We start from the raw sequence: 14,719 nt of genomic DNA on the forward strand, positions 1-14,719 counted from the left end.
GAGAGAGACAGAGACAGAGACAGAGAACAGAGAGAGACACAGAGAGAGACACAGAGAACAGAGAGAGACACAGAGAGAGAGACAGAGAACAGAGAGACACAGAGAGAGAGACAGACAGAGAGACAGAAATCAGATGTAAATCTGCACGCATGCTCCGTCGGCTCTTTCCCTGCAGGGACAGTATTTTTCATCCTATGCCCTCCAGAAGGACCTTGGACCACTGAACTTGATCAGATAGCTAAGTCAACCTCTTCCTTTCCTTTCAATGAACAACTGTCCGTCAGTAGACGTTTGTTAGGCGGCTGCTGCATGCCGGGCCGTGCTAGGCTCGGGCTCCTGCTCAGGACCGCTTTGAGTTTTAGTGCCAAGCGCACTAGCGGGCTGGGGAGTGGGGCAGTCTGGCCAGGGGCGAGGGCGGAACCGAGAACGTAGGAACCCGTCTCTCGCTGCCCCTGGTGGGAGGGGAGCACTTTCCCCTTGCACCCGCGTCCCATCCCGGGAGAACCGACCGCACTTCCGGCGCGCGGCGGTAGCGGCCGCTGAGGAGAATTTGTCCGCCTGAGGTAGAAGCGCTCTCCGGGAGCGCCCCGGGTGCCGGGTCTCGGTTCCCCGGGGCCCCGCGGCCGGAGCTCGGGTCAGGACGGCCTCAGGGGGCGGCCTGGCGTCTCCCATGGATCCGGAGCTGGCCCGGAGCCTCTTCTTCGAGGGCGCTACGGTGGTGGCCCTGGACGTGCCCGAGGGCACCGAGTTCGGCATCGACTGCAGCTCGTGGCAGGTGGGCCCGCGCTTCCGCGGCGTCAAGATGATCCCCCCGGGGGTGCACCTGGTGCACTACAGCGCGGCGGGCCGCGGCCCGGGCGGGTTCCGCGAGACGGGCCCGCGCACCGGCTTCTTCGTGACCCTGCCGCCGCGGGGCTTGCGCCTGCTGCGCTGGGACGCGGCCCGCGAGGAGCTGGACCTGAGCCCGCCGCCCGAGGAGCGGTTGGAGGCGGCCCGGGCCAATCTGCGGGAGCTGGATCGCTTCCTGGGACCCTACCCCTACGAGCTGCTGAAAAAGTGGGTGTCCCTGAGCAGCTGCCTGAGCGCGGAGGCCGTGCAGCGGCTGCAGCCCGAGAGCGGCCAGATCTGCGCCTTCTCCGAGGTGCTGCCCGTGCTGCCCCTGAGGCACACCAAGGACCGCGCCGAGCGCGGGCCCCCGCCCTGCGCCGCCGAGTGCAAGAGCTACCGCGAGGGCCTGGCGCGCCTGCCCCAGATGGAGCAGAAGGCCGGCACCGAGATCCGCTTCACCAAGTTACCCAAGCAGCCCTACCCCGACGGCGCCAGCCCGGCCGAGATCACCAAGCACAGCATGGACCTGAGCTACGCGCTCGAGACCGTGATCAGCCGTCAGCGCGCCGCCGACCCGCAGGAGCTCCTGGGTACGTATGAGGGCTGCCTCTGGGCCGGGACGTGAGAGCGGGCCTGGGAGTACGGGCGGCGTGCCGAGCGGGGCTCGGGTCCCGGGCCGGGCCTGCTGCGGGGTCTGGGCCGGCCTGACCGTCCTGGCGCTCCCGCCGTCCGGTCCGGGAAGCTGCGGCCGTCCGGGCAGACACCCCTGAGGTGGAGCCGGGTCTTCTCCCGCCCGGGAGGTATCCGCCTCAGGTATCCCGGGAGCTTTTCCAACAGTGCTATCTAACTTCTCTCTTCTATATCCAACAACATTAAGCGGGTACTAGGTCCCGAATGCGGCAGGGAATAAAAAGCAGGACAACTTAACACTGTAGTGAAAATGTATGCAGATAATGTACTACAGATGGGAGCTGTGAGACCAGGCTCCTAAATAAATTATTTATTATTTAAAAAAAATAATTAACCAAACGTAAATGAAAATTGATCTTATTTTTTTATTTATAAAAAATGTTTAAATAAAGCCTCTTGTCCCTTAGAGCCCGACGTGCCTCACCACTGGTCACTGTTGTAATTTCCCGAGTTTGGGAAGGCTTCCCAGAGGAAGTAGCGTTGTGGAACTGGCCCTAAAATGACCTTGGGATGCGCAGCGGTGTCGGTTAATGAAGAGATGCTCCCCTCCAACCTCCGGCTCCTTTTTACAATTTTATTCCCTTAACTTGCTTAGAAGAGAAAACGTTTGCATGGAAAACCCTATGAGCCTAATTATCGCAGTGCTAGTTTAGGCGGAGTCAGTGAACCAAAAGCTAGTTCTCGGATTTACGGAGTTTATTCAAGTGGAACGTTGTATGCGGAAAACATGTCAGACACTGGGGAAACACATTCAAGTACTTGCCTTCATGGAGCTTACACTATAACGGGGCAAGACAAAGCAAAAGGAGAGCGAAAAATGAAGCAGAGGAGGACAGGAGGGGGGGTTCAGCGGAAAATAAATGTACAACCAAGATTTGAACCGAGGGCCTCTACTCTCAGTCTAGTGGGTTTTTTGGACCTTGCAGTGCCGTCTTCCTTAGTATTTTCTTGCTTTTAGATTTCATGTCTCCCCAAGTTGTTCTTCCACAGAGAGGACCTAAAAATTACTAGTTCTAAGTCAGTTAAGGCCCAGCATTCAGTGTGAAAGCTACTTTAGGGGACTAACAACAAACCGGGATGCAGCTGTAGGGACTATAGCTTTGCTCTCCTGGCTCTGATTAAAGGGGTTAGCTGGAACTGTTTTTGAGAGTAAACAGGGTGCCCTCTACTATGGCTCATGCTATCTCTTGCTCAGTCTCCAAGATCACTGCTGCTCTTAGTGAGGGAAGACCCAGGTTTTAGCCCTGACTGTCAGTGACTGGTTGGGACTTTGTCTCTTCCGTCCTCGGTTTCCTACTCTAGCAAACAAGAGGAGTGGAGTAAAGTTCTTTCCAGCTCTGGCACTGGGTGATTTTGTATCTCGAATAATTTCCCTATTGTAGAAATCTTACATGAGGTATTAGCTATCAAACCTCCTGAGATTTGTATTTCCTTTCTCTGGGACTCCTCAGCTGAGCTGCAGTTTGCCTTTATCTGCTTCCTCATTGGGCATGTATATGATGCTTTTGAACATTGGAAGCAGCTGTTGAACCTCCTGTGCAGAGCAGAAGAAGCCATTGGAAAATACAGCGCCCTCTACAGCCGCCTTATTTCCATCTTGTATCATCAGCTCGCCGAGATCCCTGCTGACTTCTTTGTGGATATCATCTCTCAAGACAACTTCTTAACCAGCACCTTACAGGTAAACTGTCCTTCCAGGTGGGTCAGCAATTAGTAGGCATCTTTCTCTAATTGGGTGAGAGAATAAAGGGACTCTTTTAGATAAAGTTTTCCAAAATAGTTGTTATGATTTAGGTGCTTTCTATTTTCAAACATTCTGTTAAAGACAAAAAAGTTTTTGCGTTTCCACTTCTCAAGGATTGGGATAGCATCCTAAACCTGAGACTCATGCCCACCCACTCTCCTACTCCCCCCTCCCCCAACACATTTTAGGTATTCAAACCAAAACAGTAATTTTGCTTTAACCTTATACTTCAGGCTTGGGTTTTGAGATTTTTCTTAGTGAAATGCCTGTTATTTGAACATTAAAGTAACTTTGATTTCCTTTTCAAATAAAATGCCAGCTTCTTCTGTGGTTCTCATCCAGAAGAAAGGAAATTTCCTTTTAACTTAGCAATTAAATTTTCATTACGAACTGTAATTAGGAGAGATACTTCAAGTAATGTATAGTTTTCATCTTGTGCTGCTTCTTCCTTTTTCAAACAGATCAGTCTTCTTAATGTACTTGTGACTAGTTTCTGCCATTATGTGGTTTTCTCAGGCCTAGGAGCTGCACTGACTTGCAAATTGTTAGTTTCCATTATTTTTTCCCCAGTGAGCTACTTCTTCCTGTGTATAAAGGTACTTTAAAAACCCCTACACTTGGTTGGTGATTAATTAATTTATTAAATTGCTATTCCACTCATTAATACTACTGCTTTATTGTTTTTGCTTCTTAAATTGTGGTTCTCAATGTGGGGGTTACAAAATTATAATTTATTATCAGTAAATATTTTATTTGTATACCTGTTTCCTATACCTATGTATCCAGGATCACATAAAAATTTTTCTGGTGAAAAGGGGTTTTGGATGGGAAAAGTTTTAAAAAGTTTTGCTCTATAACCCTTGGCATGTTAAGTACCTGGTAAGACTTGTAAATTTGTATTAATTAGTGATAGTGACAGCTTTCTCGAACTGTGCCTAAACCTACTCAGTATTATAAGAGAGCCTATTTTTATACTATACTTTATTTTTATACTATAGTCTTTTTTTTTTCTATTTTATCTATAACTAGAAAGTGAAATGAGTGGTATTTATTCATGAATTGACCTTGGTTTAATCACTTTAATCACTTTGAGAAGTATTTAGAATCAACATAACATTACTCTTCAACCAATATGTATTGAATCCTGCTGTGTACAAAGATTCCCCCTCACACAATCTATGTCCCTGTCAAATAGTTTAATAACTGTTGTTCCCCATTCATGACGTTCCATCTCCTGCCTCCATGTTTTTTCAGTGTTTCTCCATCTCCCTTCCTCATATATTTAAATGTTTTCCATCCTTATTTCCATCTCTTGGAATCTCATCTGCTTTGGAGTTTTACCTTCAGTGGCAACTTCTTTATGAAACTTTTCCTGGTTCCTACAATTGTGACTCCCTTCCCCCATCTCCTTATATGTATTCTGCTTCTGTCCTTTATTTCTCTGTGAATATGTTGTATCCCACAAGTTAAGAGAAAAAGAACTGTCTGATTTTATGTTGTATCCCCAGTGCCTTGCAAATAGTGGCATGTAGTAGATACTTAATAAACATATAGGTAACATATAGTCCCTGTCCTCAAGGAGCTCATAATATGGAAGGGGAAAAAAAAAGATATAAATGACTGAGAATAATAAGTAGAATATAGAGGAGCAAGAGAGATAGAAGGTGCTAAGAGTATATAGGGGATAGATAAAGGAAGCTATTATGGTAGAAGTTATATTTAAGCCTGAAATGATGGCTAGGATTTAAGCTAACAGAAATTAAAATAGGAGATAGAAAGGGGACATTCTAGGTGTAGAGGACAGTGTATGTGAAATATATGTTCAGGGGAATATTTAAGTAAGCCTATTTGGCTAGATTTTAGTATTTATGAAAATAAATGTTAAACTAAACATGGAAAAGTAGATCAGAGCCAATTTTTATAGGGCCTTGAATTCTTGGCCAAGAGTTTGGATTTTATTTGATAAGCAGTGGGGAATTATTGAAAAACTTTGAGCAAGGAAATAAAATGACCAAAGAAGTAGCATTAGGAAGGTTACTGTAGCAGCATGTGCAAGGATGACTAGAGAGGGAGGGACTAAAGGAGGGGTAACCAATTAAGAGGCTAAGCCAGAAAAAACCAGAAGTTCTTAAAATTGCTGCTTGAATAAATCTCACTGAAATGAAGGGAGAAAGTCCTCAGGAAGAAAAAGAACATGCAGCTATTTGAGAAAAGATTCCTTTTAAAGTTACTAGTCTCCATGAGGAGGCCACCTTGAACTTTGAGCATCCTTATAGATACTAGAACATCCTGGATGGAGGTAGTTTTAGCTTCAGTCTCTTTGAGACCTTCTTCCCATCCCTAAACATAATAAAAAACATAGAGTTAATGCTAAAGCCAGCCTGTCATTGGCTCTCTAGGGCATTGTCAGCACAACAGACAGCTGAGTTCTAATTGTAGGATCTTTTTTTTGCCAGCAACGATTTATGAAGCAGAAAGAGCCCAGCTGGATTTCTAGATTCCCAGGTGGGGTTTATAAAGCTGATGGTTGGAAAAATTTCTTCCTTTGACTTTTAACTGAGGAAATTCGGTATATTTATTTGGAAAACAATAAATTACTCCTTCCCCCTACTTTCCCTCCCCATTTTTTAGTGTTTATAGAAAAATTATATTTTCCAATGAAAAATTACATATATTACTATAGTCTCAAAAAAGCTGACATATTTACAGGGCTTATGATTCAGTAATTCTAGCACAGGGGTTTTACATATGGTTTGTTGTTGTTCAGTCATGCTTGACTTTTCATGATCTCTTGGAGGGTTTTCTCGGCAAAGATACTGTTATTTCCTTCTCTGGATCATTTTACAGATGAAGATATTATGGTAAACAGAGTTAAGGGAGTTGACCAGGATCTTTCAGCTAGTAAGTGTCTAAGGCTGGATTTAAACTCAGGTCTTCCTAACTCTAGGCACAGAACTCTATCCACTGAACCACCTGCTTGCCCTTTGCATAGAGTAGATATTTAGTAAAAATGTATTGGTGACTGAATGTGAAAGAAATAGTTTAAGAGAAATTTCTGCTGTATTGATGTGGAAACAGCAACAAAACAGTGTTATTTGCATAATGTCATAAATAGAATACTACCTTGGTAATTTGGAGCCTAACTTCAGAACCAGGTTTTATCACTGACTTGCTATTGTGACCTTAGAACAATCCTTTTACACAAGCACATTACCTCATCTTCATAAATTGAGACATTTGGGCTAGAACTGTCAATCTTTGGTCATTCTGCCACTTTTGTCAACAGCTTTAGCACTCTTCATTCTCTCTACTCTGTCCCTTGCCCTCATCAGGAACCTAAATATTGTTGTAATTGATTCCTCTGAACACACAGTTCTTAATCTCACAACTTCTGTTCCATTTCAGCCACATCCCAGCATAGTCAAGTTTTAGATATTACCATCTCTTGGAATTGTGCCATCTCCATTTGGGATTTTTAGAGAAAGTAGAGGAGAGTCTACAAATTTTGTTCACTCCAAGCTGATGATTTATAACCTCGCTCTGGGTCTTTTTCTCTTCTGGCTCATTTAGCTCTCATCCCATCCATCTCACTTTCTCTGCTGTTAAACTGACTGCTCAATTTCCTCACGACCTACTCTTCTTTCATGCTCTTGTAGTCATGATATTGTTGACTCTTCTATCCCTCTGCATACTTTCTCTTCCCTCTATGTGACTACTCATTCCTGATTCTTATCCTATCTAGATGATTGCACCCTTATAGGATTATCATTCATGTGTAGATTCCTAATTGTGGGTGTCTCCTAAGGATCTGTTCAGGGCTTTTTTCTCTATATATAATCTTCTCCATTGTTGAACTGATCGGTTTCCAAGAGTTTGGTTATATCTTTTTCTTTAGATGATTTCTAAAAATCTATATATCCAACCCTAATGTCTCTTCTGAGCTCTAATCCCCCATCTCACTGCCAAAATAAATTTCCTAAAACACAAGTCTCATCCTCTGATTTGCCTCTTCAGGAATCTTCATATGACTCCTTATAGCCTTTGTGACAACTACAGACTCCTCAATTTGACATTTGGATCCTAGCTTTCACCTGTTTTTCCAGACTTAATTCACATGATTTTCTTTTACACACCTAGCATTCTACCCAAAACAATCTCCTTGCTCTTCTCTAAACTCAGCAGTATATATAACTGTACCTTTTTATATGTGCCATTCATATCTTTTACATGCCTGACTAGAGAATTAGAATCTAGAAAGATCTTCACTTACCAAATTGTTTGCTGAAATATGTTGAATCTGGAATAATGTGTTCAATCTAAAGAGAAGAAACTTCATAGGGATAATTAAAAAGCTTACTGGATAAAAAGATTAGAGAGGAGACAAGAAATGTCATCTTTATCTTCAAAATATGAAGTGATAACATAGGCAAAAGTTAGGTTGTCCATTAGACTCATAGGGCAGAACTAGTAACAGTTAGTAATAGTTGTAGAAAATAATAAGGGAGAAATTTCTTCCTTTAATGTTATGGGCCAGAAATCTGAACTTGAAACAAAGGATTCTTACAAGGTACTAAGTGGAATTGATGAGACCATAGTTATCTAGTTTATCATGGTGCTTAATAGTTCTCTAAGTTCAATATGATTGATTTAATCTTACAACAAATAATTGTTTCCTAGTGATATAATGATTGGTTTATACTCAGTGTAGAGCATATAAACTGGGAGCCCTCAGCTAGCTTTCTGGAGGTCCTTCAAGACGGGTCTTGGTCTCGGTGGAGAAAATACAGGAGGCCAGCCACAGTGGTGTGAGATGAATGAATCTGTCTCTAAATCCCAGCGCTTGTGCTTCAGCCTTCAGTCCACTTGTCTTCTGTAGCTCTCTCTCCTCTCTGAGAGCTTAAACTCCTGCCTCCAAGCTCCTGCCTCCAGTTCTCTTGTCTTCTCTGACTCTGAATCTGGCTGTTTGTCTGAGCTTATATGCTCTCTTATCATATGTGTGAATCTTGTAGAACCATATCAAGTACTGAGTACATGTCCTGAACTAGAGAACTATTAATCACCATGTTAAACTAGATAACTATTGTCTCATTTCTTAACCCTTGGTACAGCCAATAGTAGAATGAACTGCCTCCTGAGGGTGTGTGAGTGCCTCATCACTCAAGGTTTTCCGGTAGAAAATGACCTATTCAATAAGCATTTATTAATTGTCTATTATGTTCTAGGCAAGGTCCTAGGTATTAGGAATAGAAGACAAAAAGGAGCCAGCCCCAGTCCTCAAGACTTTTTACATTCTTTCTGGATATTCTTTACATTCTTAATGATAACCACTAGGGGATGCTGTAGAGGAGATTCTTGCTTAGGGAAGGGCTGGATTAAATGACCTCTGAGTAGACCCACTTCAAATAGTGATTCGTTCAGTTTTCAGACATAGTGACAAAATTAATCTGCAGAAAATTTAGGATAAATTATTGTTTTAAATATGCACATCTTTATCTGAATAGTAAAAACAAAAATGCTAAGGGCCTTTCAGGTTTATATCTTAAGAATACATTAAAACATTAATAAAATTAGTCTTTGTGATTTAGGATTAAAATCAGAAGTTAAATTGAAGTCAAATACATTCTTATCAAATTTAATCTTGTCTGTAAGTTGTTACCTCTTGGAGCACTAAATTTACATTCAATACCCCCCAGTACAGCATATAAATTGTGGAATTTAGGTAGGAACTCTTAACAATCAAAGCTGGGTTATCTAGCAGTAGGGAGAATGGAGCTTAGTCAAAAGTCAGCTAAAGAATTACTTTGTATGCCTTAGTCATTTGGCTTTCCTATTGCTTAATCAAGCAGCAAGCATTTATTAAAAGCCTGCTGTGTACAAACACTGTGATAGGTATTAGGAATATAAAGACAAATAGGAAAAAATTCTTACCCTGAAGGAACTTTTATTCTGTCAGACAGTGCAATATGTATACTTACAAAATAGATGAAAAATCGTTGATGGAGTGTTAAAAATGATTTTTCCAGAAGGCTATTATTGTTGTTTGCAGGAAAAGATTCATTTACTAAGAATTTCATAACCAGGCTTAAACCACTATACTTTGATTTATAATCATTATATTCAAAGCGCAATCCAAATGCTGTTTCCTTCAAGAGGTCTTTCCTGATCTCCTCACTCCACAGCCTTGTTTTGCTTGTGTCTAATAACCAGACATTGAACTAAAGTTTGTATTGTTATAATAATGACAAAAGATTGAAATAGTCATTGTCGGAGGGGTTATAGAAAGATTGCTACACTAATGCATCATGTTGATGTACAAGATTCAAACCATTTTGGGAAAACCATTTGGAAATTATGCAAAGAAAGTGACCACATCCTTTGACTCAAAAATGCCACTGATAGATAGCATATGCTCCTGGGAGGTCAGTAACAACAACAAAACAAATATACACCGATTTGTAGCAAAACTCTTTTTGCTATGAAAACCCCCTGAGGCAAATGGGGTTATGTGACTTATCGAGGATCACACAACTAGGAAGTGTTAAGTGTTTGAAGTCACAATTGAACTCTGGTCCTCCTGACTTCAGGGCTGGTGCTCTATACACTGCGCCACCTAGCTGCCCCACATAGCAAACTCTTTATAGTTGCAAACAAAATTGATGTCTGTCATTTGGGGAATGGCTAAACAAATTATGACACATAAGTGTAATAGAATATTACTGTGCTTAAGAAACAGTGAATATAATTAATGCAGAGAAGCATAGAAAGATTTATGTGAATTAATGCAAAGTAAACAGAAGCAGGAAAAACAGTGTGTACAGTGACACAACTATGTAAATAGAGCAACAATAACAAAGTAGTTGAAGCTGAAGCTGATATGAAATTATAACTAAGCTTGGCCCCTATGAAGAAATTTGAGAAGCCATTTTCCTCACCCCTTGTTTGCAAAGTTAGAGAACTATGAGTATGGAGATTTGTGTGGGCCAGTGACCAAAAGAGAATATTATGACACAGTGAAGAGTTCTGGGCTGGGAGTAGGATTGACTGAATTTCTGTTCCATCTCTGACTCAAGCTTTGTAACAAGTCTGCAAGTCCTTTACCTCTTATAGGCCTCAGGTAACTATCCAAAGGCTATAAATTATGCTTTGATCTTTTTGATGGAGAAAGTTCCCATACCAAGGAAATCAGGTTCTAATAAGGAACTCTGTTCTAATCACTGTATTCTCCTCAGAGGCCCCTCCTTTTCTGTTCACATCCCTAAATATGCCAAACTTTGACAATAAATCAAATTACATAGAATATATATTTGTTTCTAAATTTAAAAAGTGATTTTAGATCTGCAAAAGATATTTGAAAATGTTGCATATATTTATGTTTCCCAATTTAGATTGCTTTCCTGCCAAAAGGGGGGGGGGAATTGTTTTTCAACATATTATCTTCAAAATTTTTAAAACATTTGTAGTAGTATTATATTGTTTTCTTTAGTAGCTTAAATAAAACTCAGTCTCAGTTCTGTTACTTAACTGGTTGTATGACCTCCCTAAATTGCTTAACTAACTACTCTGAGCTTCAGTTTCCTCATCTGTTAAATGAATATGGTAACTCTTCTCTTGCCTGGCCTTAAGAATTTGTTTTGAGGATCAAATGAGAAAAGGGAAGATGAAATGATTTTTAATTATCTAGGATTGTTGGCATTAGAACAGAAAGATGTATTTGGCTTGTATTTTCTCCTAGCCTCTAGTTAATGTTGCCTTGGGGGCAGGTGGATAGGGATCCAGTTTGTTCCATTCCCTGTTACTAATTGCTATCAGATTCAGGCTCATGATTTTACTCTATAGGGTGGTTTGGGCCCCTCCCCCAACTCCCCATTTTGCCCAACATTGCTGTTCTCAGAACTATTAGTGTCTCAATCTCTCCAGCATTGCCAATGAATTTTCATTTGCTATGTAAGAGTGAGCTATTGTCACTCTGGGAGCTCAGGAGGAACCCAAGGTGAGCTAGAAGTGGATCAAGTCCCTGTAAACAGAGATGCTTGTAAAAGGAGACGAGTATGGCACTCAATTCCATTAGGTGCCTTCAGATTAGCAGCTCAGTCTCCCTATTGCCCTCCAGCTCTGAGAACCATACTTCCCTTTCCCTCCCCACCCTCCCATTCGTTATTGATCTGGCATTTGTTTTGGCTGCTTTTTTATGCTCTTGCCTTTAATTCTCTATGATTCTCCCTTTCTGTCTGTAACCTTTGGCCTAGCTTCCTCAGAATGAAATCATTTAAAGCAAAGACTAATCGACCTTTACTTTGATTCTGTTGTTATGTCTGCTGGTAAAGGAGAAAGAGACTCAGGAATGGGATGTAAAGAGGATTTGTTGACTAGGGGTAATGGAAGAGGGAATGTTTACTCAGGCCTACAATACTTTACCTGGTACAGGTAATGGACAGTTAATGGAAAGAAGGCTAAGGAGCTAGGAAAATTCATAAAACTTTTTTTCCTCATTCCCTAAAACAAACAAGCAAAAAAAAAAAAAAACAAAAAAAAAAAAACCAAACCAAAACTGTATACATTGAAATAAAGAGGGAAAAGAAAGATTATCATTAGTTGCATTAATAATTGGGAAAGGAAGTTGATAATTTTCAAGTTGCAAGGTACCTAGTTTATCTAGTTCAAATCTTACCCTGAAAACAAGACTCCTTTCTGTAACATCCCTAAGTGAGATGTCCTAGCCTCTGCTTGAACCCTCACTTACTTCATAGGGCAGTTCCATTGTTAGGGAATTCTTCCTTATATTGATCCAAAATCTGCTTCTCTGTAACTTCAGGCCTTTGCCACCTGCTTTTCCTCCAAAGACGTTGTCCCTTTAGTAGCAAGAATCTATAATTTGGATATACCACTAAAAAGCACAAAGGTGAGACCTTCTCATTTAAGTGTGGAGCGGCTCTGACTTGGACATTTACTTTCTATCCAAATTATGGTCCTTTTTCTCCTCCTCTTCTTTCTCTTTTCTCTCATTGGACAAAAAACAGCAGGTATTCTGGACAACAGCCAGTAGCAACTAATCCACCAGATACAGAGAGAGATCAGCCCACCAGGGAAAATTCCACATCCCCATTTCTGCTTGATCTCATTTCTAAGGAATGACTTTTTTTTTTTCTTTTATTCCCTTCAGGTTTTCTTTTCCTACATCTGCAGCACCACTGTTGATGAGACACTGAGACGGAAGGCAGAGAAGTTCAAGGCTCATCTGACTAAGAAATTCAAATGGGACTTTGAGACTGAGCCAGATGACTGTGCCCCAGTAGTGGTGGAACTTCCAGAAGGTGTTAACTTGGAAATGACAGGCTAGCTCTGAGACTATAACTAAATGATTACATTCTTCCCAAGAGACCAATAATCTTGCATTTGAAGCTCCTTTCTGCTGGGTGTCCTTTTGAACTGTGAGGGGGAGCCAAAGATCTGTTGTCTCTGATTGCATTTCATAAGTTTGGAATAGGGTGCCCATGTCTAATAACCTGAGTCCCTGGGATTTCTGCTGTGGCCCCTTCCCACCTTCTGCCAAAGTCTGATATTTTATTGGCCTGATTGACTCTCACCCAAACTAAATCTTATGTAAGATCTTCAAAGCTGCCTGAATGACAACTTAACTTTTTCTAAAGGAACAATGAAATTGAACTGGCAGGTTTTCCTCGGAGTCATTTGTTTTGAGGTGTTTGTTTTCTTTTTAATCAGAAACTGCAAACACTACTTTTGTTAGTATTTGATATTGTTATTTTCCCTAGAAGTTGTTCAAAATGGGGCAAGTAGAAGGGGGGTAGTAGTAACAGGTGAGAAGATTACTAGGTTGTTAAATTTTAATTTTGTTGTTTAACATTCAGAAATGAGATGTCTCTTAAGGAAACCCAGATATATGTGAGGTATGGAAAACAATTCAGGAGTGTTTGAGGTCTAGAGTAGTTTTCACTCTCTACTTATATTACCTTCCATTAGTTTTGGGGTCAGATCATCTAATTTCACTGGCCCTGGTGGGACAGTTACCATGGGAGGGTTGACCTGAAAGGATCACCTGCATTGCCTGATGCAGCAGAAATACCCTTTTCTGATCCTTCTGGAATAAAAACCCCAGCCACACGAACTGATGAGCTTCGCTGGAATTACCTGGTCAAGGGAGACTTCTCATGATGGTTTTTGGTGTTGCTGTAATTCCACAGCAAAAAAGAAGCAAACTTCCTCTTCCCCCCAATAATTGTTTCCATATGTTATGGAAGCTTTGTGGCCCATGTTGGGACCTCTGAACAGTTTACAATTTTTACCCAACTTTCCTAGACCTTAGTGCTCTTTTTTCTTGCCTCTTCCCCTTCCTCTTGCTTCTTTCTGATTAATTGAAACATCCACATAAAGTGGAGCTCAAAGGTTTGTGCCAATAACCTGGAGGTAAAATGCTGTACTTAAAGGGAAACTGTCCTGAACTGCTCACCTTGTCATGTTGTACAACAGAACACATTCTGGTACTTCAGCTTTTGAATGAGAATCCTGACTGGATAGAACTTGTAGTTCCACTTGTTTCCTTGGAGATTGCTATATAAGAAGGTTGGATGTATTAAATCTTTTTCTTGAGAATAAAATTGTTTCGTGTGAGTCTCTACATAGGTGATATCATTGCTTCAGACTAGAGCATTGTCTGGTTTGGCATTTCTATTATTGCAGCACATAAAGAGAGTCCCTTACCCCTATATAATTCCTGGCCCAACTTGGCCCAAGGTAGCAACCAAAATTTCCTTTCCTTCACATTACCAGTGGGAAAACTGAAGCAGAGCACAGATAGGTGACATGAAGTTTTTAGAACTGCCTGCAATTTTAGAGGTGATTTATTCCAGAGTTTCTTCGAAACCCCAGGTATATAGGTATGTAAAATGGGTATAGAGATCAAACATTTACTGATAAATCATTATTTCATGACCCCCACATTCAGTTATGAGATCTCATATGGGGTCTTAAAAAAATAGTTTAAAAAGCTAAGATCTATTCCAACTCATTTTATGGATGGCAAAGAGCATATACATCAGGAGCTAAGTTAGAAATACAGCCAATGGAATTATATTCCCTGCCTTGCATTTCTAAATAATACTTTAACTTATGAACATTTACTTTTTTCCCTTTTGTATTACTCCTGTATTATTACAGGAGTGAAACTAGTGAGTAAATAATGCCTTGAAAAAGAGAAATTCACAAAACTAACATCCTGTGGATGTATTTGTAAAGCTGGCTTGTTTATGTTTTTAGCACAATCAACAGAAGGACTGTTTTTCTGACCCACTCAGCTGCCTTGTGACAAATGATGACTGTTCCCAAGCCTTATTAAAGTGAATTTCATAACGCTTGGCCAACAGAATGGCTCTCCTGCAACTGATTTCTCCTACCTATGAGCAATGATTTTCCCAATATCCTTCTGTTGTAAACATTATTTAA

The 14,719-nt window shown here is 41.1% G+C and overlaps 1 protein-coding gene across 1 annotated transcript; it reads left to right on the plus strand.

Moving 5' to 3' along the window:
- Positions 1-495: 495 nt before the first annotated feature.
- Positions 496-13,875, plus strand: AAR2 (AAR2 splicing factor). The gene is made up of 3 exons (XM_074292560.1): positions 496-1,418; positions 2,970-3,199; positions 12,423-13,875. Exons 1-3 carry the CDS (start codon positions 671-673, stop codon positions 12,597-12,599), a joined length of 1,155 nt encoding a protein of 384 aa, XP_074148661.1. The 5' UTR covers positions 496-670; the 3' UTR covers positions 12,600-13,875.
- Positions 13,876-14,719: the final 844 nt, after the last annotated feature.

Source organism: Sminthopsis crassicaudata, chromosome 2 (assembly GCF_048593235.1).
Source record: "Sminthopsis crassicaudata isolate SCR6 chromosome 2, ASM4859323v1, whole genome shotgun sequence".
Lineage (NCBI taxonomy): Eukaryota > Metazoa > Chordata > Mammalia > Dasyuromorphia > Dasyuridae > Sminthopsis > Sminthopsis crassicaudata.

Bases quoted from the DNA above. Each gene is read 5' to 3' on its own strand.
- AAR2 (XM_074292560.1), top strand. From the start codon at position 671: ATGGATCCGGAGCTGGCCCGGAGCCTCTTCTTCGAGGGCGCTACGGTG. The intron at 1,419-2,969 runs GTACGTATGAGG...GGGACTCCTCAG, and splicing joins CGACCCGCAGGAGCTCCTGG to CTGAGCTGCAGTTTGCCTTT. The intron at 3,200-12,422 runs GTAAACTGTCCT...TATTCCCTTCAG, and splicing joins TCTTAACCAGCACCTTACAG to GTTTTCTTTTCCTACATCTG.